We start from the raw sequence: 27,993 nt of genomic DNA on the forward strand, positions 1-27,993 counted from the left end.
ACCAAAACACATTTATAACATTAACACGTTTTTAAAATATTTTTGTGTTTGCCGGGTACTTTTTATAAATAGTATTAATGCGCAACACTATCCTATAAAATTAGATTGGCAAATGTAAAAAATAATATCATAAAATAGGAGAAATTAAAAAAAGATTTATAATTAGTTAAAGGCCAACTTAAAAAACACAGTTTCAAACGTTCATGTTTAACAGCGCTTCAAATTTGGAGACGATCATAAGAATCACAATCCTTATACCCTTTAAACTTAAAGTAGTTAGTGTTTAACATATTGTGGGGTAGGCTTTTACGACTGGAGTTCATAACAATAGGTATGTTTTTAGCGGGTTCGCCCTCGGATAAGTTTAGAACTGTCAAGCTTTCGTCAGGAGTAGCTCTGAATTCTTCAGGACAAAGTACCTAAGAATGAGAGATCAGTGTAGCCCGCCCCTTGCCTACTGGTGGCTCTGAAAAGAGCCGTTCATTGAAGACTGCCCCTTGTCAACTGAGAACAAGCAGACCTCGCCTATCTGTTAATGTCACAAGGTTTGATGGCTCTGAAAAGAGCCGTTCGCTGAAGACTGCCGCTTGTCAACACTCGCGAACAAGCAGACCTCGCCTATCAGCTGTAGCTCTGAAAAGAGCCGTTCACTGATGACTACTCCCGTCAACCAAAAACAATCAGACCTCGCCTATCTGCTGATGCAACTGCAGAGAGTTTGCAACAAAGTAGCAACGAGGGGCAGTCTTCAGTGAACGGCTCTTTTCAGAGCCACCAGTAGGCAAAACTGTTAGTAGGCAAGGAGCGGCATACATTTCTCATTCTTAGGTTTGTCCAGAAGTCAGAGCTTCTCCTAACGAAAGCTTGACCGTTCTTAAACTTGTCCGACGGCGTACATGTTACCAATTTACAATTAACAACTTACCAATTCGTATTTAACATATCTCTGTCACATTTTTGATTAAAATAACAATATTGTTTTATCGTTTTTTACATGAACGTAATTAAAATTAAATACACATAAAAATTTATTTTATTTATGGCTGATTTACTTTGTTTTATTAAAGAAGAATGATCTTAAGGGTTAGATGAATCACCGTGACAAATTTATTAGTTTCTATAAAATTCAGTTATTAGCTTAGTAATCACCATCATCCATGTCTAACATGATAAAGGCGTTTACAAGTGATGCATTCAATATGAATCCAATATGACCATGACATTGTATTTTATTTTTTGGTTAAATGTTGTATGTTGTAACTTTAGGCCGAGGGCACTGCACCTCACGCTCTGCGTTTAGCAGTGTCCTCATCCATCTCATTGACGTTTTTCATAAAAATAGTTGCTTTTTCCATTATATTATTGTATATAAAATACATCATTATTGTATCTCATTGTATCATAATTATATTATTGTATAATGAATGGATGAAAATAAATTGATTGATTGATTGATTGATATTTGGCAGGGCGAGTATGAGAAGCGATTTATCATGACAAATGTGGTGGATCCTTCTAGGACCATGTAATACCACCAGTCCATTGGCTATGTCAGAAAGGTTATCGCTCATCGCTGCAGGCGATTGAACAACAAACTCAGTTGTCAGTAGCTCGGAGCGACGTAGGGCCCTATGTAGATAGTGAAATCAGTCCAGTGGAATTAGTCCAGTGAAATTATTAAAATAATTAAATAAATAAATAAATAAATAAATAAATAAATAAATAAATAAATAAATAAATAAATAAATAAATAAATAAATAAATAAATAAATAAATAAATAAATAAATAAATTAATTAATTAATTAATTAATTAATTAATTAATTAATTAATTAATTAATTAATTAATAAATAAATAAATAAATAAATAAATAAATAAATAAATAAATAAATAAATAAATAAATAAATAAATAAATAAAATAAATAACTTAACAAGAAAGAAAGAAAGAAAGAAAGAAAGAAAGAAAGAAAGAAAGAAAGAAAGAAAGAAAGAAAGAAAGAAAGAAAGAAATTTTAATCAATTTAATTAATCAATTAGATAATTAATTAATTTAGTTAATTAATTTATTAATTATTTAATCGATGAGTTCATTATGACATGAAATAACCAAAACGAAATAATGCATCATCATCATCATTTGTACTACAGATGATATTGGCATCATATTGCACATGGACATCCAGGTTCAGGAAAACTGACGTTTTGTCGCTCCATAGCAATCCGTGCTGAACGAACGTGACGAGTTCATGTCATCACGATCATGATATAGTCATCAGAAAACTGAGCTCAATGTTTAACCAAAGTATTCTTTTTGGTTTAACCATGTCTTTGATAATCTGTGGTATTTTGGTCAGTTTAGTTTCCCAATTTATAAATTCTTCGGTGAGTTTTTTATCTTTGTCAAAATATATCCCAACTTCTCAAGACATTTTTATCAGTTCAGATGCCTACTTAATTTCACTACTCGAATTAAAGGGTTGTTTTTACCTAAAATATTGTTTGTTCCAATTTCTGGTTTACTCATGTAATTTTACACGAAATTAGGGTTAGGGTTAGAGTTAGGGTTAGTTTAGGTTTAGGATTAGGGTTAGGGTTAGGATTAGGGTTATGATAGTAGGATTAGGCTTAGGGTTAGGGTTAGGAATTAGGATTACGGTTAGAGTTTAGCTTACACGAAATACTAATAATTACATGAAGGATCGACACAATTTCTTTTCCAAAATAAACCATCATATAAATGAAAGAAAAAAGACAGAACTTAGAAGACTGAAGAAGAAAAGAATATCTGGTTTTGATTTTTACGTCATTTATCATGTTGTGAAAATTATGCTCGCGTTGAAAATGTGTACTCTATAAAATGAGCCTGTGCCCTGTGCAGAGGATTCTCCGTGACATCATCTTCTGTTTAAATATAAATTATGATAATATTACATTATGATAATTCCAAAGCGTGTCAGAGTATAATTCATAAGAAATTATGCAGGAAATTGAGGTGACATGACATTAAAATCAATGCTACTTGCAGCATCAATAACTAAATATGAAATTGAAATTAATCATTTATATGAAAGTTTCACAAATTTGATACTAAATCTCATTTAGGTAACAAATGTACATGCATTATGATATTTTTAAACGGTAAAAAATAGATAAATGAACCGAAATGAACCAATACGGTGCCGCTTTAAAATGTTGATGAATATTCATAAGCCGCGCCTTTGTAAGCCGACTCGGTTCATGCACCGTGCAGCTGCATTGCATTTGCTCACGTGGATTTCAAACCGTTAGCGAAGCCAGACGTGTGCACACGACAGAACAAATTTGTCCAAATTTCAAATTAAAACAGCCATCAAAATGCGTGAAATTGTACATCTTCAAGCCGGCCAGTGCGGCAATCAAATTGGAGCCAAAGTAAGTAACATGCTATTTTGCGTATTTTAATGATATTTTCTGTTAAATTGTGCATCGTTCTTTGTAAATTGTCAAATTTTGAACTGTGCATGTGTTTCTGTGAGCGAGGTTAACGGAATTTTAACGGCCAACCTTCAGATTTCAGGAGTGCAACTACCAATTGCTTTGTTTTGTCTCTTTATCAGGAAACCCGCCAAATTCAACATGGATACTCTTTGTTTTAACTTTTATCTATATCTCATGATCTATATTTAAATGCGCTTTTATCACATTCTCTGGATACAGAGTACACAATTATTATGTTTTTCCGGGTGTTTTTCATTGTAAAGCGCTGTGTTCTCAGTAGAACACTAATAAATGTTTGCATTACTAGATAGATTTAATGGAAAAGACTAAAATAAATATTTGATATGTTTATTATATCATATTTAACGCCATTAACGTTTCATTTCAATCGTATATTAATGTTATGTTACACAGTATTTCGGTGTAGAGAGTATTCATAAAACATGGCATGATGCCCAATACCCTTAAGGCCTGGGAAACACATGAACATTGAACAAGCATGCAAGGGATTGAATAACAGGGTGAAACATTCGCGGTCATATACTGATCATCGTGGATAAAAATCATTGCAAAGAGTATCATCGACTTGCTGCAATCAAAGCATTGCAATCTGAATGATACATGTAGTTTCCAGATGACATGTCATTTTTTTCCAAGCCACTCAATTATATTTGATCACGTTGGTTTCAAATAAACATTTTCAAAGTTCAAGTTTGATGATCACAAATGATTCATAGGTTTGCTTTAATTGATTCATGCTTCAATCACCGTGTCAAATTAGTAGACAGTACGGTAATAGGAACTGACATATCACTGTATAAAATGTTAAACATTAACCCGGAATAGAATGATATGTCTGGTTCATTGGCTACCAACCAGTCGGCATAAATACCAGTCATCATCATCAGTATCACCAGGGAAGATGAGTTTGGTATACAGACAGATCCATCTTCCTGCTGCCATCATTCATGTCATCATTCAATCAACAAGAAAAATTCAGGTTATAAAAATGTCAATTTCAGTCATTGTGTGTAAATGACGAAGATATGGAAGCTGTCTTCTAGTTCTATACGCATATCAAGTCGGCTATATTAATTGTGCCAGAGCTATTTATAGCTCAATATCTATTAAAAATACACTGTATTTTACTATTAAAATCAATGAAAATTTCGAATTGAAATGGACTCAAATTAACTGCAAAGCTAAGTTCATGAACTGCTTCAAATGAACTGCTTTAAATGAAGAACAGATTCTTTTTAATATGACTGATGCAATATTAATCTTCATGATCAAAGGATCAATAAAACTCTAAATTTAAAATTTTCAATTTTTTGTGTAATAGCGATCTGAAATTAGTGAATGTGTGTATATGGTATTGGTATGAAAATACTGCTATTTTCTATACCTTGCGGTGCAATTCAAAAACGTTGATTGCCTGGGACAAATATGATATTGAGTTCTAATCATAATTATTGACATTGTTATATTTCTTATACAAATTACAATTCTATATTTTTTCATTAAGTTTTGAAAATTGGATATTATTCTCAAAAGGCTCATTGTACGATTCCAATTTGCCAACTTAATTGAACTAACACTAAATCTATTCCCAGACTCTAATTACATAATTTGCTGTACATACAATTTCAATGTACCAATTCTAGTAGTTAAATCACAAGGTTTTCTATTTGCACTTCCTCTTGTGATGGATATAAATAATTTGCTCCAGTTAATTAGCCTAATTAGCATATGGGTACCATACGATGTCCCCAACCATTCTTTTCCATGGTCCAACTACATATGTATAATTAGCTATTTAAACTCAAATTTAAGATTCAAGAAATTCAAAAATATTCAATATTTAATACAATCTTCTTTGTTATTTCAAAATGAAAAATGGATTTTCAAAATTCAAGGGCGCCTTTATATAGCTATACAGTGTTGGTGAATTGACTAAGTGTTTGATTTGAACATCCGAATTGAGGAACTGATTCTAAGAAACCTCACCACCAAGTTCGAATTAAAATTCCAGTGATTCATCAAGACGACATTTTGACCTCATTATCAATCCCACTGCTGCCACCAAAAGTTACTCACGAATGCAGATGCCGCTTTTTAAGTTACTCACGAGTGTCTATGCCGCCTTTTGGCTATATTTTAAAGGCATAACGTAGACCTTCATCTCGATACATTCATGAATACAAAGTATAAACTTTGGACCATTATTTATCATGCTTTAGAATGATTCCTGGTGTCATAGTCCCTACATCTGATTTGGTAAAATGTCATCATCAATAAACATGATATTAAAATGATGAGCCAACTACCGGTAAATGATGCGTCATGTTCAATACGTCCAAAATTTAATCATGGAAGAAAGAGATAAGAAGGAACCACAACGAACGCATTCACTTTGTCCACTCCCTTTACCGACATTTAGTTGACATTGTTATTCATGAGGATTTACTTTGGTCAATACCCCGCGTTAAATAGGTGATTGGTATTGTATTCCATGTATTTGCATGTCTTCTGGAGCGTGTGTGAAGGATGATTTGAACTAATGACCTTCCGTGCAAGCACCCTATAGGATTTTCTTTGGTGACGTGATCATCGGTCATTGATGGCCTACATCTTTTTCTTCCATTTTGCCCAATTTTTCCGAACTTTGATGACTTTTTTCTCAGAGTTGGCAGTCTTTGGCACTGAAACGAGTTAGCTAGTTACGATTATACACATATAAACTATTAAATTAAATAGGTTTTATGTACCGGACTCAACCGGAACATTGTGCATTATTTAAGAACATTTTACATCTATTTTTCATCGAAAAAGTCACCAAAATCTCACCTTATTTGCTAAAGATGAAACTCAGCAAAAAACGGCCGATTTTGATTACCTTTTCGATGTTTTATAGGACATTTTCTACACAACACGATCAAGAAAACAGTTTGACTGTAGATCCCAAAACAAAGCTACTATACATGTTCAGAGCATCAGTGAAATTCCATAATCTTACTTCTGGGTAGCGTTTGTTTGTTCGTGGATGGGTTTGTTATAAATTTTTTCCAGTAATGATTTTGCCAAGCATCGATCGCGGTAAATGGATCATACATGAAAGTAAGTACCATTGATAGCTTTTCTTTTCATGCGTCAATAGATAAGCGGATTAAAACTTGGCCGATCGAAGTCGTTGTGGTTCCTTCTCATCTCTTTCTTCCATGATTTAATCAACCCTATAATTTCAGGGAATATTTTCAATATCAATAATTTATCAACAATTAATGTGAACAGTGATAGGCCTATACAGTCCAATCATGATATGATTTTGTTGCATAATACTGATGAATAAACCATCTGCCTATAGGAGATCAATAATTAACCGAACTAATTTAATATGCATCATTTGAGTTTTAATTATATGCCACGAATTAAAATTCAACATGTTTATAACATTTTGATAGCTAATATTCGAGGTGAATGGGGCACAGATCCTGGAGACTTTGCCTGAAGAGTTTCTCTCTATAGGATCTGCGGGACCTTTTCGTGTTTTGTTAAACCACTTTCTAATCAAATCTTTATAGAACTAGAACTTTGTGTATAAATCTGTTATTATTATATTATTTATAATATTAATGAATGTAAAAAAGACGCGGCCCGATGTTCATATTTCAATTAATTTTTACTGGAAAAAAATCCATGGAAAAAATCTTGAACATGTGCAATTTACTACCACTACTTGTAGAAGTTGCAGGAATCATTCAGAATCAAATAATACTTGGGCATCCAAATTACATGACTATAAATTACATTACATTTTTTCAATTTTGTGTCAGACCATCAGCCTTGAATTGTGTTGAGTGTATTGCACCGTGTGAATTGGACCCTCAACCGTCAAATTTCACCACACCATGTTTGGATTCAAAAAACACTTTTCATTGTTATTTTAATAAGCTCGGGCTTTCCCATACCTTTGGCAAATTCTATTGAGAAGGTTTCAAATTACGGGTCAGTAAATAACCAAAACTATTGTCTAGGATTTTGCAGAATATTTTGTCATAAAAGGGTCAGATTGTGTGCGCCGACATGAATCTTAGTCTCCACCGCCGCCAGTTTGATTCCGCTCACTCCACACAAATTGGAGAGCTAGTGGAATCAAACTGGCGGCTGAAGAGACTATACATAAACCGTTATAGCCGGAGGGCGCTCTATCACCAGTTTCCAGATTGTAAAAGATTTAATGTCAGCTGTTTTACTGATGGGAGTTCAAAACAGGACTGTAATTCGTTTCACGTATCATGTTTTAATCATGTACATGTACTAGTATATAGCATCGACTCGAGAGTCGAGTAATCAAAGAGCTAGAAAAGTTTAACATATGTTTTGGTGAGATATGGAAATTTGTTGACAAGCAGTGTTAATCAAATGTATCCTCAAGTCAAATCCTGTTCTGAACAGATTAGAATTACTTAGGGCCTATTCTTGTCCACTTTTTGCTTGGCCATTATCATGATTATGCTACCGTTTTATGATTTATAAGATTTATTACATCTTGTTTATATAATAATCAGATGTGTTTTAATTATTAATTATTAAAATCTGATAATATTCAAAGTTAAATATATCATCCAGCATAAAATCTCATAAATTGTCGGGTCAAATGTTTGTGCCAATTTCACAAACAGAATTAGTGCAAGAGACACAAAAGCAAATATCACGATATATTATTCTACAGCCATAAAGATAGAACATCTTACTCAGCTCAATTTTCCCGCAGATGATATCGATGATGTGCAACATTTAAACGATACAACATATACAAAGAGTCACAGACACTTTATATACGCAATAGACAAGATAGTTTTGGTTGAGTCTGAGGCCTTAGGCAAAATGATATTATACACATAAGACTACTAACCTAATTACGACTAGATTCAGTTTCGGCAAGAGATAATACGTATTGTTGGAATATTATCCCTAGGAATATTATGTTCTACTCAGACATCTCAGTATCTCTCAAATAATTTATTTGAACTTGGGGTATATGCTATCAAAAATGAAAAAAACAATACTAGTAATTGGTACTGATGCTGTATGGCAAACAAAATAATATAGCCTGTCATACAGTAGGCCCCCTATACTAAATAGCCCAGGTCATTTAAAGGTGGGTTGCATACAAGGTGCATAATTATATGTAGCTTCAAATGTTGCATTTGACGAGTTTTGAGTGTCGAGTTTCGTCTCGAAACTCAAACTTAAAACTCGATACTTTAAACTCGACAAAATGTAACACTCAAAAATATGAATGCACGATCCGCGTTATGGTCATCATCAGGTAACGGTCGCGTCGATCATGATTCGGTATCAAATGGTTATTCATCTCACAACTTAAATTTGTCTCAACTGCGACACTTCAACACTTTGCATACAATGTATAATTCCCAGGTATAATAATTACATTATTTACTAGGGCCAATTTATAGAATTTCAAGCCGAGACGGTATCGTCTCGGCTTCTAACAATTAACATTCGTGAAAAACCTATGTGGCCACACCAGTTCATACAAATAGCGATGTAAACTGTCATAGAATTTAAAAGGGTTTTCCTAATGTATTCCATGATGACTCATACTGTTCCTTCGACAGTTCACGCATCCAATTTATTATAACGTGGCGTGGTCAATGCCCTGGCTAATGTCTGCAAACTTCTATAGTCTGCATTCATACTCGGTTAGAAATAGTCGTCGTCCCAGCAAACACAAAATACTTTGCAGAAAAGGTTTAAATGTCGGGTTATAAAAGGGTATAAATCGTTTTTAAAGAAATCGGATAAACGTTTGCACAGTATTTTTTGTGGGAGCTGAGCCTACACCAGACATATCGAATTACATTCTGAATACGAAGAATGTTCTTCTAATATTAAATAATTTTGATCTTTTTTTAATTCGCGATATAGGCTAGCCTAATACAAATTTTATGACAAATTGTTAAAATTTGATATTTTTTTAATTTTTGATATTTCACTGTCCTCGAAGTAAACTTTATCTAATAATGATAGTCTATCTATGAGTAAAAAGTTGTTAAATCTAAATATGTACTTAAAGTGTATGTAGCTGGGATTGACTTAAGCCACTCATGTAAAACTTCCGACCGCTCAGATTGACATATCATATTGCGCCCTCTTGTGATCGGAGCCACTCATGTAAAACTTCCGACCAATCAGATTGACACACCATGTTGCGCCCTCTTGTGATCGGAGCCACTCCTGTAAAACTTCCAACCAATCAGATTGACATATCATGTTGCGCCTTCTTGTGATCGGACTGGATATCGGAACCACTCATGTAAAACTTCCGACCAATATTGTGCCCTCTTGTGATCGGAGCGACTCATGTAAAACTTCCGACCAATCAGATTGACATAATATCATGTTGCGCCCTCTTGTGATCGGAGCCACTCATGTAAAACTTCCGACAAATCAGATTGACATAATATCATGTTGCGCCCTTTTGTGATCGGAGCCACTCATGTAAAACTTTCGACCAATCAGATCAGGTGGTGGTCGCCGTGCATTCTCTAAATTCAGTAAATTTTCATCGTCAAACCGTTGGGGTTTGATAATGATTCATGAACCCCACAAAACTAACCAAGTATATGGAAAATGCCATACGGCCGGGCGGTTTCACAAGTTGCCGACTCGATCATGCCATTCGCCGCCTGAATCAGATTGACATATCATGTTGCGCCCTCTTGGGAACGAAGCCAATCATGTAAAACTTCCGACCAATCAGATTGACATATCATGTAGCGCCCTCTTGTGATCGAAGCCACTCATTTTAAACTTCCGACCAATCATATTGACATAATTCTTATCATGTTGAAAGACCCTACACTGAAACGTTTCGATAAATATGAATCTAAAATTATCTTCTCTTTGTTCTTTCTTTCTACTTGCAGTTCTGGGAGGTGATATCTGACGAGCATGGTGTTGACCCAACTGGCGCATATCATGGAGACAGTGATCTCCAGCTGGAAAGAATCAATGTTTACTACACAGAAGCAACTGGTGGCAAATACGTCCCCCGTGCTGTCCTGGTTGATCTGGAGCCAGGCACAATGGACTCTGTGAGATCAGGTCCCTTTGGACAGATCTTCAGACCAGATAACTTTGTGTTTGGACAGAGTGGTGCTGGTAACAACTGGGCTAAGGGGCATTATACTGAGGGAGCTGAGCTGGTAGATTCAGTATTAGATGTTGTGCGCAAAGAGGCAGAGAGCTGTGATTGTTTACAGGTTTGTACATAGCATACCCTATACACTCTAAGAAATAAAGGTTCTAGATAGAACTCTTTTTGTCCTCTCAGGACAGGAGAACCCTCCCTCTTGAACCTCTAAAAAAGTTCTTTAATTTTGGAGAACCTTAAGGGGTACTACACCCCTGGCCAATTTTGTGCCTATTTTTGCATTTTTCTCAAAAATTATAGCGCATTGGTGACAAGTAAGATATGTATATTATAAGGGCAAGGACTACAACTACTGCACTGAAAATTCAGCAACTCAAGGCAAGTAGTTATTGATTTATTGATCAAATATTGGTTTTCCCTCATTTTTAACTGTAACTCCACAACTGTTGTCTGTGTTGAAATAAAATCTCCAGTGCAGTAGTTGTAGTCCTTGCCCCTATAATATGCATATGTTACTTGTAACCAATACGCTATAATTTTTGAGAAAAATGCAAAAATAGGCAAAAAATTGGGCAGGGGTGTGTAGTACCCCCTTAAAGGTTCTCTAAAGAACCGAACACGGTTCTGTATCACATTTTGAGGCCATTTTCGATGGTTTTGGAACCATTTTTTAGTTCTTTAGAGAACTTCAAAGGGATCTCCTGAGAGGACAACTTTAGAACCTTTTTAGAACCTTTATTTCTTAGAGTGTAACGGTTTTATTATATTTCTATGTCATGCACCTCGAGTCGAAGTGCATGTTCTTATAAAACACTGGCTATCAAATGTATATTATAATAGTATGTTGTTCCAATGTCGGTTATTGGAAATGGTCATTATTTCTTCAAAGCTAGGAAATACAGGGTGTCCCTGAGGGAAACGTTACGTCGCATTTTTGAGCATATCTGAATCAAACATCACCGAATACTGTTATAATGCTTTTTGCATAGCAAAACAGATTTTTCATTATACATTTTGAATTCTGAAAATTGACCATTTTGTTCTGGAAATATGATTAGAAATGTACGAAAATGCCTCAGTTTCAATCCGTTCCAGGGATTCAAATATTCAATCCATGATCAGGGCCTGTCTATGATCTCTATCTGGAGAGCATTATATATATTATCAAGTTTGTCCATGGATATTTTATCATGTTTGACTCCGTGATTGAAATGGATTACAAATGAGGTCTGATTTTCAAAATGTTAAAATATAATTCAATAAGGTTCGAGCTCGTTCACCTAGAACTAGCCCCGTTCCACAAACCGCGACGCCTCTCGACGCCTCTCGAGAGGCGTCGCGGTTTGTGGAACGGGGCTAGTTCTACGTTCACCCTGCAAATATGCGTATAGTTTTATCAGATTTGACTCATTTAGTACCTCAACTTATAGATGCACATTGTTTCTGCATCAAACGTACATGTATTTATGATGTGAACGCGTTTTAAATTCAATTTGTCAATCACCATTCCTGTTTTGTCATGTTTATAATCGATAACCTAATACATTGTAATATTAAAGTTCTTCTTTGTATCGTTTATTCTACAGGGTTTCCAACTTACACACTCACTCGGTGGAGGAACAGGCTCAGGTATGGGCACCCTTCTCATTAGCAAAATTCGTGAGGAATACCCGGACAGAATCATGAACACCTTCAGCGTTGTCCCATCACCTAAAGTATCAGACACAGTGGTAGAGCCTTACAACGCCACCTTGTCAGTACATCAGTTGGTAGAGAACACAGACGAAACATATTGCATTGACAATGAAGCTTTGTATGACATTTGTTTCCGTACCTTGAAGCTTACAACTCCAACATATGGAGATCTTAATCATCTTGTGTCAGCAACCATGAGCGGTGTCACAACTTGTCTGAGGTTCCCAGGTCAACTCAACGCTGATTTGCGTAAACTTGCCGTCAACATGGTACCTTTCCCACGTCTTCACTTCTTCATGCCTGGTTTTGCACCTCTCACCAGCCGTGGCAGTCAGCAATATCGTGCCTTGACCGTTCCAGAGCTTACACAGCAGATGTTTGATTCCAAGAACATGATGGCTGCATGTGATCCTCGTCATGGAAGGTACCTGACAGTGGCTGCAATCTTCCGTGGTCGTATGTCAATGAAAGAGGTCGATGAACAGATGCTGAATGTACAAAACAAGAACAGCAGCTACTTTGTAGAATGGATCCCCAACAACGTGAAGACCGCTGTCTGCGATATCCCTCCACGTGGTCTTAAGATGTCCGCTACCTTCATCGGTAACAGTACCGCCATCCAGGAGCTCTTCAAGCGTATCTCAGAGCAGTTCACCGCTATGTTCCGTCGTAAGGCTTTCTTGCATTGGTACACTGGTGAGGGTATGGATGAGATGGAGTTCACCGAGGCTGAGAGCAACATGAATGATTTGGTATCTGAGTACCAACAATACCAGGATGCAACAGCTGAAGATGAGGGTGAATTTGACGAGGAAGAGGAAGGGAAGAGGACGATGCCTAAATCATTTTTTAAGCTGGAAAGGGAGAAAAGTCTAAATCATTACGATCTTTAATAAACAGGCTAAAATCGACACATCTCTTTCATAATCAACTCTCCCTGAATATCTCCCACTAGAGTGCAATTTGTCAGCAAATTATTTCGCGCTAGGATTCTAAATCAATGTTTGTAACTTATTTAAATAATTCCATCATTCCATAAATCTCTTCGTAATTTATGAATAGGTCTATAGATTGGAATGTAGTTAATTGGCAATTAATATGCGATGGTAGCTGAAGCGGGATAGCAGTAAGAATCTTGGTTTAATTCACATTTTCGACAAATCCCATAAGCCTTTGCGTACGTATTTACCCATGCCATATCGTTGATGCGCACATCTTTAGTGCGGAATTCATCGATGATTAAAGTGTTAATGTAGGCTACGCATTGAATCCATCTGGTATAAATACGTAAAGGATTATGGGAATTCTTGAAAGGTGAATACAAACATTCAGCATGTTTCAAAAAGATCATTGCAGCATAGAGGTGAGTTGCTTATCACTTTTGGGATATCAAAGTGGAGTAAAGTACAAGCAAGTGCAATATTTCAATATTTTGCCAACCAAAACATAAACAGGATAGGAATTCTCCAACTTCCTTTAGCATGTTTAGCAAAAATGTAGACAGTATTTAAAAGGGCAATGACTTTTGCATCACGTTAAGAAAGGACACATGAAAGAAAAGTTTGGTGATGTAAAGAAGTGGTTTTGTAATTTCGTACATTCTTAGCTGGTTTAGATATTTTGGAACAAGTACTTATGATACATTTTTCCTTTCTAAGTAAAAGTGCAGTTCCAGATCGATCCATTGTAACATTATTTTGTCGTGATCTTGCAATGAAACAACGGGGCTTTCATTATTTTGTAAAGATAAGATATATTGAACAACATTTAGGTATATTCGTCTCAGAGCACAGCAGTGATTGTCGAGATTGACATAATAATCATAGTGTCACAAAATACTTTGTCTCAATTGTTTCAAATTTGGTCCCTGGAAAGAACTTGTCCCAACTTTTGAATGGATCGGTCAGGCAAGTCTGGAGTTGATCATATTGGACTATTCAGTTGAAATCCACCCTATTGAAGACACGGAGTGTGAATTTCAAATGGGGTTATCTGAATGAGTAACTCCATTTGAAATCTTCACCCCCTGATTTGGTGATTGTGTCTTCCATAGGGTGTATGGATTTCAACTGAATAGCCCAGATTGCATTGACAGAGGTTAGGTCATATGCGTAAGTAACAGTACTGTCTATAACTGATCACTGATATACTTGGTTTTTAGTACTTAAAGAGGAAGCCTCGCCAGAGCAGTTCTTCTGGGGTGAACCAAACCCGCCTGGTTATCAAATTAATCAGTGACAAGGTTATCTCCGAATTTGACAGGTGCTAATTGATGCAATAACATTGAGACATCAATTAGCACCTTAATTCAGAGATACACTTGTCACTGATTAATTTGATAACCAGGCAGGTTTGGTTCACCCCAGAAGAACTGCTCTGACGGGGCTTCCTCTTTAAGATTTACAAAATAAATGGTTCAAACTTCAATCCAAGGATTTTTCAGATCATAGTCTTACTGCCCAGTCGGTTTGAATTATAACTTTTTATTATAGTGCGCAAACCGACTGAACAAAGTATAATATTTTCTGAATCGTCATACTTAAAGACGGAACAGATTTTAATGCGCCAAAGATTTTTTTAATCATGAATAACAAAAGAACAGTAAAAGAACAAATGATATATTGTGTAGAATCTTTCAAAATTCACCAAATAAACTCATCCATTTTCAACGCTAATCTTTGTGTTTGGTTTCGATGATGTTGTTGTTGTCAATATAAAGCATTATGCATAATACGATCAGCTTGAAATATCATGATAGTGTATAGAGTCCCTACTTGCTTCCTAAGGAATGTTTTTTCTTCTTTAGTTAAAATAGTTCAGAAGTAAACATAATTATAGCAATAGATTTACTTCTGTCCAAAAATAAGCATGTTAATCAAGCCCGCAAAACCACCAAAGGTCGCCGAGTCCCCCGGTACACCACTGGGGTGACACTCATCATAAGACCTGGGTCAATATTTATATTTTGGGTTAATTTCATATCTCAAATGCCAAGAAGGTATGGCCCACTGAGTGGTGTCACTGAAATGAAAGATAAAAATAATAAAGAATGTAACCCCCCGTGGGTCAATATTCATATATTGGGTCCTTTTTATATTTCTAAATGCCAAGAAGGTATGACCATCCGAGTGGTGTCAAATGAAAGAGAAAGAAGTTAAGATTACATGTATTAAAATTATTTCCCCCACCAGGGGCGGCACTATTTTGGGTCCCTTTCAAAATCCCAAGATGCCGTAAAACCTCGTCTACAAGCATATATAGTATTTTTGATGAAAGCTAAATTAATACGAAACAAGCGTAAATATATATACCCATAGGCCTACAATAGATTGGTTTATGCTTGGATCTGTATTGCTCAATAATGACACCTAGATTAATTAAGCTTTCATCAGAAGCACTCTATATGCTTGTAGACGAGGTTTTACGGTATAATTCCCTGAGTAGTTTCAAATGAAAGGAAAAACGAAAAGAATTTCCCCACCAAGGGGTGACACTCCTTGTAAAGACGCCTATCAATATTCCTATTTTGAGTCCTTTCCATATCTCGAAATCCCAACAAGGTATAATTAATAGTCCCACTCCCATCCTCGGTGAAAGTGATATACCACAATGTGCATGGAATCCCACAAATTGGATATTTATTTATGATATCCGGCTGAAGCCAGCCAAACCCCTTATCAAACGACCGAATCGGCAAAAAAGCTTAGATTTGTATATCGTCAGTGACGTTATAAAAATGTCATCTTTTTTGGATAAAGTAGACTGAGGCTGTGGATGACGAAGTACCCTTTAAGGATAAGGTCCCGACTTCATCCCTGCGTTTTGTTTGCCCCCACCCCGACCTTCTACTCTCCTTGTTACTGCTCAAATGGCTTAATCAGGTCAAATGCCGAATCTCCACACAATTCGCACAGTGGCCTATATAGTCCAGTCAATCTAAACAAATTAGTGATGTCACCCACAACAGAATTTTTTTCACTTTTATACATTTTAGAGATGTCCCCTGAACATCATACCAAAAATATACCAAAATATACTTGGTGGAAAGGTAGTTTTTGGCGGGAAAGGGTCATACAGGGGTTAGATTTCAAAATTGCTTTAATCTTTCTAAAAACTATACCAAAGCATTCCTCTAGTCTTAAGGATTCAGAAAAAGTATAGTTTGTCATATCTGTGATGTACCATTCTCAAGTTATAAGCAAAAAGGTCAAAGGCCAAATTTTGAGCTCCACGTGGGTCAACTTCGAAAAAATGCTCCGATCTCCTTAAAAATGGTCTCAATGTGTTCGTCCTTTAAAAACACTCCAAAATAAGAATATCTTGGATGCTTCCTTACCTAGGTAGCAGGGTAAAAGAGGTCATTGACCATTGAACTCTATTGACCCCGACCTAGTTTTCGATGTTACGCATGTAATTAAACAACTTAAACAGTGCAAATATTCTTTAAATGAATTATGTTTGCAACTTGCAAGCCGAACAGTTTGAGACCATTTTGGTTTAAATCAAACAATTTTTAGTTTTTTGACCTCTGTTGAACCCAACATTTGACCTTTGACCTTTTCGGCTATAACTCAAGAACCGTACATCACAGGTATGGCAAACTATATTTTTTCTGAATCCGTTATGACTAGAGGAATAATTTGGTATAGTTTTTAAAATGATTGGAGCAATTTTGAAATTTGACCCCTGTATGACCTTTTCCCGCCAGAAACTACCTTTCCACCAAGTATATTTTAGTATACTTTTGTATGCTGTTCAGGGACATCTCTGAAATTCATAGGAGTGAAAAAAATTCTGTTGCAATTAGTGGTGAGTCAAAACCCACTTTGACTGGACTAATAGCGACTAGCGAGTTAATAATCGGAGGGTTGTGGGTTCGAACACATATGGGTGGTTGCGCTATCGTGCGGGTTGTGCCCTTTATAGAGAAGAAAGATCGATGAAAAGAAGGCCACTCAAAATCAAATGCACAATATTATCTCACTCGTTTGGTAAATTCACCCAATTAACCTCATATTAGGCCATTTTAACCTTAAAAACCCCAATTTACGCATTTTTTAAACTTTTGCACCATATTTCACCAGTTTAGCGTCAATTTGCCAGAATATTTCGCGCATTTGTACCATAAATGTATTTTGTCGCCTAAGGGTGCTCTATTTACAATACTTCAAGAAAAAATCCAACTTCACCCCCCCCCCTCCCCCCGCTCCCATGTCAAAAAGAAATCAACCCCAGCTGAGGGAGTTATTAAAGTACCGATTTTGGTATCGATTGGTGCGTCAAAGTTGCAGTGGAGGCCAAAATGTGTCATTACGTCGATAACGGTTGCGTCCGGCAAAAGGCAAGGTAGGCCTATTTAATGGCAAGAATTTTGTTGATTTGCCCTAAAGAGTAAACGAAAACAGAAACAGTTAATTACCTAGTAAGCAAAATAGTATTATAATACTTAATAGTCTGGCCTGTCCCTGCCCTGAAGAACTTGATTACCTCACGATCTATATAACCAATTAACGCCATCAGTCAGTCAATACAACATTTCTTATTTATTGGTGGCGTTTCAAGGGTTGGCCCAGTCGGTGCAAGACACGAAAGTCACGAATTCAAGAAAGCTCATACCATAATTCTACTTGAACGGCGGTGCCACGTAGTACCACATCGACATCATGGGTCCAGGATCATTGCCGGGGATCATTGTAGCTGGGGTGGTGCGTGCGTGTGTGGTGTGTTAGTGTCGGGGTGTGTTGATGCGTTTTGTGTGTTGGGAGTAGCGTGTTTGCCGTAGCTCATAGTACTTGTTCAATGGAGTTATGATTCAAAAACTTCTAAAGAAACATTTGTCTATCCAACCAAAGTTGTCTCTGTTCAAATAATTAGTCTTAAAATGATTGTTTCCAAATAATATAATCACGTTTACCAAAAATGATGTTCTCAGAAAAAGTTGCACTTGCACTTTTGAACAACCAACGCAATCGGCAATTATCAACTCAATCTTCATTTTTTCTAAATAAATTAACTCATCAAATCGCACATTTGGTCAATGAAAGTTTTGTTTTTGCTTTTTGCATTTTCATTGAACACAGACAAATATGTTACAAAAAAGTAATTTTCAATAAAATAGGGAAAAGTGCGTATTCCAAAACATACTAGTAAAACTGAATAAAAATTCATGCAATCGTTGAAATATATGCGTGAAGTTATGCAACCATATGTTTTGGAATAAATTTATAGGGATGTGATTTTTTTGATGTTGGTGAACCCTTTAGTTCCAACCAAGCTCAGGGTTCATAATAATGGATCAGCAAACTTGAATAAATTCGCCCTAATCAAATATAGACTTCAGATAAATGACGTTTTCAATTTTCAATAATCTTGCTTTCAATTGTTACGTAACATTACAATAGTGTGCATTCACCTGCGTCAGAAGAGAGGTCGAGTGCTATGTGCATTTTAACTGATGTCGATATTAATATACTTTATATGACACGCTATATGCATGTACACAAGTCACAATGCCGACGATTCTCTCTGGTCTATAATAGCCTTCTTAATTTATATTTTAAGGAGTTGTGTTTCAGGATCATATCATTATCAATATGGCACATAAATACGTTAGCGAACGGAGGAGGGTAAGTAATTCAATTTGATTACGACTTTTCAATAATAATATATAATTATCTTGAATATCACTGATCAGCATTGCTGATATGCATCATCAGGCAAATTAAAATTTCGTCAACACATAGCAGTAAATGGAGCACTGGAGGCATTTTCGTAATCCACAGCATCATCCCCCACTTTTCTAAAATAAAGTTGAGATTTTTATAACACTGAAAACCTCTGGCTACATAATGTTTATGTACAAAAAATTCTTGCAGATTAGTTCGTTTAGGAAAAATATTGTGAAATTTGAATTACGTTCTGATACACCATGCAACACATTATCTATGTAGCAGTACTAATACACTTTAATCATGCATAACCCACAACCGCAAAATCGGAATCAATTGAAATTTTGGGAATAAGATTTGTTCGTAAATATCTACTGAAAAATGTCATAAAAAGAGGATGCTGGGATCACGAAATACTCCTTTAAGTAAGTGCTCCAGGAAATGCAGATTTAGGGTTAGGGTTGTTCTTCAGTGACCGCTATCATATGTGATGTGTTGACGATCTCAATTTTGCTCAACATCAGATGATCAAATGGTGACTTCCGGTTTATCAACTTGTAAATCGTAGGCCTAATATAGTAATAATAATACATTGTATTGATAGTATATCATGTAGTTCGGTCATTTTATTCTATCTGAAATGACAGTTTTACATTTACAATCTAATCTATTCTTACTGATACACATTTAAAACTATAGGATAGGATCAAAATTCGACCCAAACTATGCGCGGATTAAAAAAGGGTCGAAATTTAAACATACGACCACAATTTTTGGATAGGGCGTCCGTCTAGAGATCAGATCGTGGGTTCGAATCCCATGCCGGCACATTCCCTTGCTTTTTTCCAAGTCGGGTTGTGTGCCGGTCGGGATTCGTGTTTAATTGGAACTCTTTGGTTTGGTATTCTTTCTTTTCCAATTGTGGTTAAAATTAACTCCATGGGGTTTTAATTACTAGGCTATGGGTAAAATCTCTGTTTAAGGTTCATTTGATTAATGGGGATGCTATAAGGCCGAGTAAAAAAATACATGTTTCTCGTCCGCGCCCTCCTCCTTTTTAGAGATTTTTCAAATTTCTTTTTATTTTGTAAACTTTCAGTTATAACTTGTTGAAAAAGATGTTTCAGAAGTTGAAACTTATTTTACGGCTTTGTAAATGCATAATACATCATTTCAGAAGAGTTTTGTGATCACTAGAGGGGTCTACCTCTCACAACAATAGAATAAAAAGGGCCTCCTCCTTTTTCTCAGATATCAATCTGTATGTCGAATACCCAAAATATGGTGCCAAATACAGGTATTTAGCGTCGTTTTCCAATAAAAAATAGAAAATAAAAAGCCGGACGAGCAACATATTTTTATTTTTACTTGGCCTAATGGTGACGATAAAGAAATCACCTGGGGGGTCAAAATTACCATTTTAGGGGTCATTTTAATATGATGCATGCATAAACCGGATTTTTTTACTTGATTCAAATCGGACGTTTGTTTCCATATTGCGACGTTCAAAAATTAGGTGACGCAAAAATATGAACCTTTTCGTTTTTGCCTATATTATATAAATGCATGTTTTGTATTTTTTGTAAATTAGTTTAAAGTGCACAGTGATGTGAACAGACCTTTTCTGAGACCTTTACAGAAGGAATTTTGAAAAGCCTTTTTATTTTGCGAAAAATAGGCAATTACGTCCAAAATAAAGCCGAAAGTCGCAAACCTTGTCGTTTATCCAAATTATTTTTTATGATATCTTGCCAAATTTGGTATCACTCAACTTTTAGGATCGCAAAAAATATCATCACATTATTAATTTATATCTCACTATTTTTGCGCGAATTTCGGCATCGCACGCCGGGCAGCCAGTGAACAAATTTAAACCATTTTATTTTCCGCGGATTCTATTCAGCATCGAAGTGGTTACGTAATTCTCTTGGTTACCGGATCACGCTACTTTGGTATGCCTTCGAGTGCCATATACTTTATGTGGTGATCATTTCGATCGTGGTTCATTACTCTAGCGCGTGATCCCGTTGACATAGTAACATTACGTAACTTCGATACTGAATTATGAACCCCAGTACGTTTTTTACGTACATGAGTACGGTCGGGTAATGTCGGCGTAATGCGGGCAAGTTATTTGTCTATGATCCTGTGTCATATACTGGGATACCCAAAAAGGTGGTTTTGTTACATTTTGATGTGCAGCTTGGACTTCAAAACAGTGTCGCTTGAGTATTCCTGCACTTTAAGAAGATTCAATTAGGTCTTAAATTGAGGCTAATTTATTCTATATTACTCATGTTTTTATCCTGTTTTGAAATAATTATTTATTTATTTTCTTATGACGTTTGGCATGAAATGTGCCCAGAGTGGTTGAGGATTAGGAGGAGGAGGATTAGGAGGAGGGATTCGTATCGTAAATTTGATCTAAAAACCCCCATTAAAAATTTGAATCTAGTAAAAAATGTCTAAATGAACTCCCAGACATCTAAACCAAGTAAATAAAATACAGAATATCATTTAAAAGACTAATACTTGCTCAGAATGATTGTAAATGTGGAAAAAAGAGGTGGGGTTAAATCCCACCTACTTTGTGATTGTTTTTGCCCGCACTCTCTCATTTTTTAACCGAATTCCATTAATAAAAAAAAAAAGGTGTCAAAATGCACAGGAGGATGAACCACTTCAAATGAGACGTGTAGGTAAAATGTTTGAAACATCCCATTTTTGGCTATGTAACACAAATGTACCCCAGGTTGTGACACAGGACCCTATGTTTGATCATTAAAGATCGGTACAGGCCTACCAAACTTTTCCCTGACCCTTACTCTTACCCTGAAACTACTCTACCTAACACCATGCATAACCTATTTACACATGCAGCTTTACACCTGAAGCAATTAATTCTTTGAAAACAATATGTAAATGATTTCTCCTAAAACAATGAGTGACGTGATTTGAATTTTGAAAATTGGCAATCTTCGTACCTCATCTCTTTTTGTGCGACTTTCGTCGGGGAATTTCGGCATCGCACACCGGAATTGCACGATATGTACTTGGCAATTGAGCAATTTTAGGAATATAGCAATATTATGTTATAGAAGTGCCTCAATGCACTATATTTTGTGCAATATTCGCATGATTTTATATATATGTGCGATCGCGTAATGGTGAGTTACGAATATTCCTAGTTCATAGTTCGAATATTCAGATGTTCGACGGTAGGCCTAATATATACCAAGCGTCAAAACGATTCCCCGATCACTACACCCTACTCTAACCCTAAACATAACTCTAACACATATCCTACCTCTAACACCATTTACACCTATTTATACCTGAAGCAATTCTTCGAAAGCAATATGTTTTCTTCTAAAAAGCAATTGAACCCCAAAACAATAAGTGATTTTATTTGAATTTCTTTGTAAAATGTGACCCAAACTTTGGCAGTATTTTGATGGGAAAAATTTGAATAATATCAAATGAATAAACTTTATTTAAAGTTGTACTTTATCACGACCTTGTTACCATGGTAAATGGTGAAATATAAAGAGAAACAAAAACAGAAGAGGTCAAAGGGACAAAACCCATCGCGGTAAAAGACGTGATATTCGCTGTAAGTTGATGTTATCATTTATAGTTCTAGCCTCAAGATGTAAAATAAACCTTAATGTGAAAGATTACTTGGAAATATAAGCAATTGATTTCTATTTTTGAAATATATTGAAGCTTATTGAAATTTCGGTATATTTCACAGATCCATATGCACGTATCATTCGTATTGAAGCATATAAATATAAAGGCACAAAAAAAAAAAGGTTCAAACTTAAAGGGTTCTATAAACTGTCCTTTTGGGAGAACCCTCACACTGACCATGATGACTTGAACATTCAAAAACGTTCATGGAAATGCAAGAATCATTGAAAGAGCCAAATGAGGTTCCTCGGAGTGATCACAGATCCTTTTGTGGTCCCTTTTAAAAAAACATTCAGTGTTGGATACTTTTTTGTCTAAAAGTGTACATCATTGCATCTATATTGGAAGTTGATGACATTTGAGAAAAAGTAGATTAATTTTGACTGAAAAAACGGGCGCGAATGAGGGGAAAATAGGCAAAAACCTGAAAACATTACAATTTATTAAGGAGCCACGCAGGGTCACGCTTAATTTGAAATTTTTAAAAAGTAATAATGATATGTTCATAAAAGTATATTTTTAAGCAAGGAAATGGTGCAAGGAATCACACTATCACAGTATATTTCTGAAAAATTAGCACTTTTTGAGAAAAACGCCAAATTTAATTTTCCAGACCGACTGACCCTACTTGGAAGATCAATCTGCCCGTAGAACAGGGGTTTTTTTCGTCTGAATTAGGAAGATTTGCAGGTTTCAAATTAATTGGAAAAAATCTAACTTGATGTCATACACATTTCTGACATGCCAGAGAGAGAAAACAAACTATTGACAAAAGTACAATCAAATCAGACGCACTAAAATATACAAATAAGAACTATACACACGTTTCACGTTAACATTTATTTGCACGAAGCATTTATTAACATGAGGCACTGTTGGTAAGTGTTGGATTATTTGTTCTGTCATGTCTGTGGTGAAGGTATTAAGTTGACAAACTGGAAAATATTTATCGATACTTCATCTATAGGCCTATGGTTGTAACTCACATACGCTTCTATAATACTTTTGATTACGAGTAGGCCTACTTCTACAATCGAGTCATAAGGATATTTTTACTGGTACAGGTTATTTGCAACGGATTTACATATTTTCTTGATTCGAAATTAATTATTCACTTCACACACGCAGAACAATGGTGTAACTGTAAGTATTTAATTTATGAGTCTTGTTTAACCCGATTGGCATTAAAGGCCTATTTACTGATCCCATGCGAAGAGTAAAGGATTGCTCATTAAATTGAATACCTGAGTGGAAGAAGGGCCCAACTCCATCAAAACTTAGTTTTTTGAGATTTAACAAAAAACACAATATTTGGAAAATTTTTAAGAGACTGAATTTTTCATCTTGAGGGGACCTTTAGTACCGGTACATGGACATACATTATATCATATGTTGCAATGGGAATAGTACAGGACTTTTAAAATATGATAAACTCATTTTTGTAAAATGGAGTTGGGCTCTTCTTCCACTAGGGTATTCAATTGTCATTAGGTATTTTTGCTATGGAAATATGGCAAAAAAATGAGGAAAAAGGCAGTATTCAAACCCCATTCAAATATGTATAATTATAGTTAATTTCTCTACTTAGACCTAAGTATAGAAATTACAGATTCACGTAAAATGTCTCATTTTGTCTTCAAACGATGTCACCACATCTATGACACTAACAAAAAAAGTACCAAAATCTGAATTTTGATGATTTTACGATCCTCCGGATGAGCAAATCACTAAATGGGCCTTTAATATCTGCACGATGTACAACTGTGTTAAATTGCTATTATAAACTCAATACGACTGAGACAAAAGCTGGCTTCAACCAGACGTTATTTGATCTGCAATTCGTTGCTATATTCACAAAATGAATTATGCTTTTGTCACGTCTTGGCTCAATGTATAAAGACACCAATTATTGGAGTAATTGCCAAGACAAAAGGGTACAAATAGTACATTGTTCTTTGTACTTCGAAAAGAACAGTTTGAAAACTGATTCCGTGGGCCACCGGATTGATATACAAAAATTAGTTCAAAACTTGCTGCTTCAAAATGGTTATAAATTTGCAATGAACTTGATGTTCCAATATTTGTAAATTGATAATTTGTTCATATTTCCATTGATATTGGGAAATCCACCTTACCGCAGTTATTTTACATAATTAACCAACCTGACTAATCAACGCTAATTAACTTGATGCTTTGATAGGGCGTGGTCCACATACACACGTGGGCGTGTTATTATGATATTAAAATTATCAAAATGAATTGCGGCGGATTATAAAACAAAAGCTGAACGGTGGCTGCGTATATCCTTCCGCATTATTTGACCTCATTGTGATTTGAACTATAACCAAAGTTATACTTCAAACATTAAGATGTGAAACTATACTAATAAGAGCGCTCAGACCAATTTTCCGGAATACACACCTTTTGTACTGAGAAACAACGTTATGTATACATACCATCAGGGCCTTCCCTGAACTCATTTATGCCTCACAGAATAATATGATCCAACGCGAGTAAATGAGGCTTTACATTATCCCACATTAGAAGTATCATCAAGATCACAGCAACTTTCATTAGGAATAAAATGAGAGAGCAAAAAATATGGCATTTCGAATGGTATTTTGTCATCATGAAAACAGATCAAGACTAATCAGAGCACATACACAATAGTTGGGTAAAACCCGGCAAATTCAAAAGACTTTACCCACTTCGTGCAGCGCCATCCTATGTGTCCGCTATATCTCGAAAATGCTAATTGATACGCCTCTATGCAAGACTTACATGGAGACTATGCACAGGGTGTACAAATGTGTCCTATAATTGTTCAATTGTTAAAGACAAATTTCATGACACTAATGCCGAAAGCTTGCCAAAATTCCATCATTACAGTGTATACTGCTGACGGGTTGGCGCCGAGATAGTTGTTTACCTCCCGCCTGAAGCTCTGCATATCTTTATTAGAACTGAACTGCACAAATTCTTCATTATTCCTGTCAAAACTTAATTTAGAACATCGAACACTAATCAAATTAAAACACACGACGACATGGCTTTCCATCTTTCAAAGTAACACATTTGAAAGTTTTAGCCATTTCAAAATTTCATCTCTGTATCTGACAGTGTCCCTTTACAATGAGAATGACAACTTTCACCAGCATTAGAATTATACATACAGCAGATTCGAACTCATATCAGCACCTTCCAACTGACCTCCTCTCAGATCTTTTTAGCACGTTTAGTGTATGTTGTGTATAGCTTTTCATCTATAGAACCCTTTTTGATTACTGGATTCCCTAGAATTTACAAGGGGCAGTCTTCAGTGAACGGCTCTTTTCAGAGCCATCAGTAGGCAAGGGGTGGCCTATACGTGTCTCATTCTTAGGTACTTTGTCCTGAAGAAGTCAGGGCTACTCCTGACGAAAGCTTGACAGTTCTAAACTTGTCCGACGGCGAACCTGCTAAAACCCCACTAATTGATAGAGTGATAGTAATTGATATTGAGGAAAAATGAAACGCAATCAAAATCACCATGCATAATTGAACAAGTTGCTTTTTAAAATGACGTATGAATTTTTTAAAAATTTTATTCACGGCGTATTTAAATTGTTGATTTGATTTTTTTCTTCAAGGCGACCTCTCTGTTATAAAAAATATATAATTTGTGGGGAGGAGAAAAGAAAATGACCGCTTTAGGTACAAATTTTGACCTGTGGCCAGGTCTCGTAAACCTGAGGTCCTGGGTTCGATTCCCAGGCGGGATCACTTTTTCTAATTGTCTCCTTTATTAATTGCGACGACAAACCTGGAGAAAAATTATGTTTAATAATTGCCGTTGATCATGCTACTGTTTTTCCATCTAAAATAGACCGAATCGCAAAAGTATTTTTGTTGTGAAATATGACATAACTTACAACCCGCGCCTTGCAACCGCTAAGTCAAATGAGGTACAAGATAAACAATTTGTCTGAATAGCATTAATTAATTTGAATAAAGAACAATAAAATACACCTATTAATAGTTGACTTATCCAAGTTATTTTCATTTAAATCCACCGCAAATATTTCAATTTGGTTTCCTCTTTATAAATTTTCAATAATTAATAATGCACTGGTAGACACTGAAGATGTCAAACTCAGGTCACGGAGGTTAATGTCATTAATAAAAAATAATTTTCAAAAAGTAAAATATTTATTGCTATTGTTATTAGCAACCAAAATGACATTGACGCTGTGTGACATATATTAGCCATTTATGGGTATGGTAAATTCCTAACTTAATTTTTAACATTATGTCAATAGAAATCGCCAGCGCAAGGATTATTATCTACCTAATGTACAATAAAGAATAGCTGCCTCATACAGTCATTCCCACAGCAAGAACACTATAATAGCTTTTTCGCTTATGCAACGGAAAAAAACATATGCAAGGGGCATGACCGACCCAGGTTTGGGGTTTGGGGAGATTTCTTTTAATTTTTATTGATTTTGTTTAAAATATTTTGAAAATAATTCAGAACATTTTCCATTGAATATGTTTGCAAAAAATAATCAAAATGTTGACCGATTTTCTAAGCTTTCAGTGATATGTTTGGGTAATTTTAGCCTTTAAAAAATCCCGACCGACCGACCTATGAACATGATGAAACAGGCTGTTTTTCGTCGCATAGGGATAGGTGGCCAAATTTATTAAACTTTATACCAAAGTCTATAACTGAAGAATTGGTCTACATCTAGACCCGGACTAAAAAGTTTTTACTTATATGCTACTTTAGTACGTAGATGAGCTTGATATCATACAATGTAGGTCTAACGTTGAAAGCTGTTCAACCAGTCAAGACCCCACCCGGCAGTTCGAGCCTCTTTACCAGTTATTTGTTTAGACCCACGAGCCTTAATTCAAGACACAATTTGCCACAAATTACAAAGATATAGGGCTATAATTTTTGTTTTATGCCATCTATGCAGTCCTTAATTAAGTGGCCTAAATTCCATGCTTAAAAATCTCTCCCCTTTCTTCTTAGTTCATTGGAAAGGTGTGTACAGATTTGAGGTGCGTTTTTAGGCTTATTGGTATATATTTGGGTCGCAATTTTCAGAAACTGGTTTAGAGATGTCTTGTTGTTGTTGTTGCTGTTGTTGCTGTTGTTGTTGTTGTTGTTGCTGTTGTTGTTGTTGTTGTTGTTGTTGTTGTTGTTGTTGTTGTTGTTGTTGACGTTGTCTCCAAAAATATAGGGAAAGTGCAGATATTTCTTTGTTTGTTAGAAAAATTTATAAAGAGTT

The 27,993-nt window shown here is 35.6% G+C and overlaps 2 protein-coding genes across 2 annotated transcripts in view; both read left to right on the top strand.

The window, feature by feature from the left end:
* Positions 1 to 3,251: 3,251 nt before the first annotated feature.
* On the top strand, positions 3,252 to 15,028 carry LOC140151276 (tubulin beta-4 chain). The gene is made up of 3 exons (XM_072173558.1): positions 3,252 to 3,412; positions 10,432 to 10,767; positions 12,245 to 15,028. Exons 1-3 carry the CDS (start codon positions 3,356 to 3,358, stop codon positions 13,244 to 13,246), a joined length of 1,395 nt encoding a protein of 464 aa, XP_072029659.1. The 5' UTR covers positions 3,252 to 3,355; the 3' UTR covers positions 13,247 to 15,028.
* A 3,818-nt stretch (positions 15,029 to 18,846) lies between these two features.
* LOC140151271 (uncharacterized) overlaps positions 18,847 to 27,993 on the top strand; it is a 59,722-nt gene continuing 50,575 nt past the window's right edge. Inside the window, exon 1 of the mRNA XM_072173548.1 lies at positions 18,847 to 18,979. Coding sequence (XP_072029649.1) covers positions 18,947 to 18,979 — 33 coding nt within the window. The 5' untranslated portion in view covers positions 18,847 to 18,946. The remainder of the gene's footprint in view (positions 18,980 to 27,993) is intronic.

This window comes from Amphiura filiformis, chromosome 4 (genome assembly GCF_039555335.1).
Source record: "Amphiura filiformis chromosome 4, Afil_fr2py, whole genome shotgun sequence".
In the NCBI taxonomy this organism is placed as follows: Eukaryota; Metazoa; Echinodermata; class Ophiuroidea; order Amphilepidida; family Amphiuridae; genus Amphiura; species Amphiura filiformis.

What these genes read in the sequence shown, in the direction of transcription:
- LOC140151276 (XM_072173558.1), top strand. Translation starts at nt 3,356, where the DNA reads ATGCGTGAAATTGTACATCTTCAAGCCGGCCAGTGCGGCAATCAAATT. An exon ending in GCAATCAAATTGGAGCCAAA is followed by an intron (nt 3,413 to 10,431) that starts GTAAGTAACATG and finishes TTCTACTTGCAG; the next exon opens with TTCTGGGAGGTGATATCTGA. An exon ending in AGAGCTGTGATTGTTTACAG is followed by an intron (nt 10,768 to 12,244) that starts GTTTGTACATAG and finishes TTTATTCTACAG; the next exon opens with GGTTTCCAACTTACACACTC.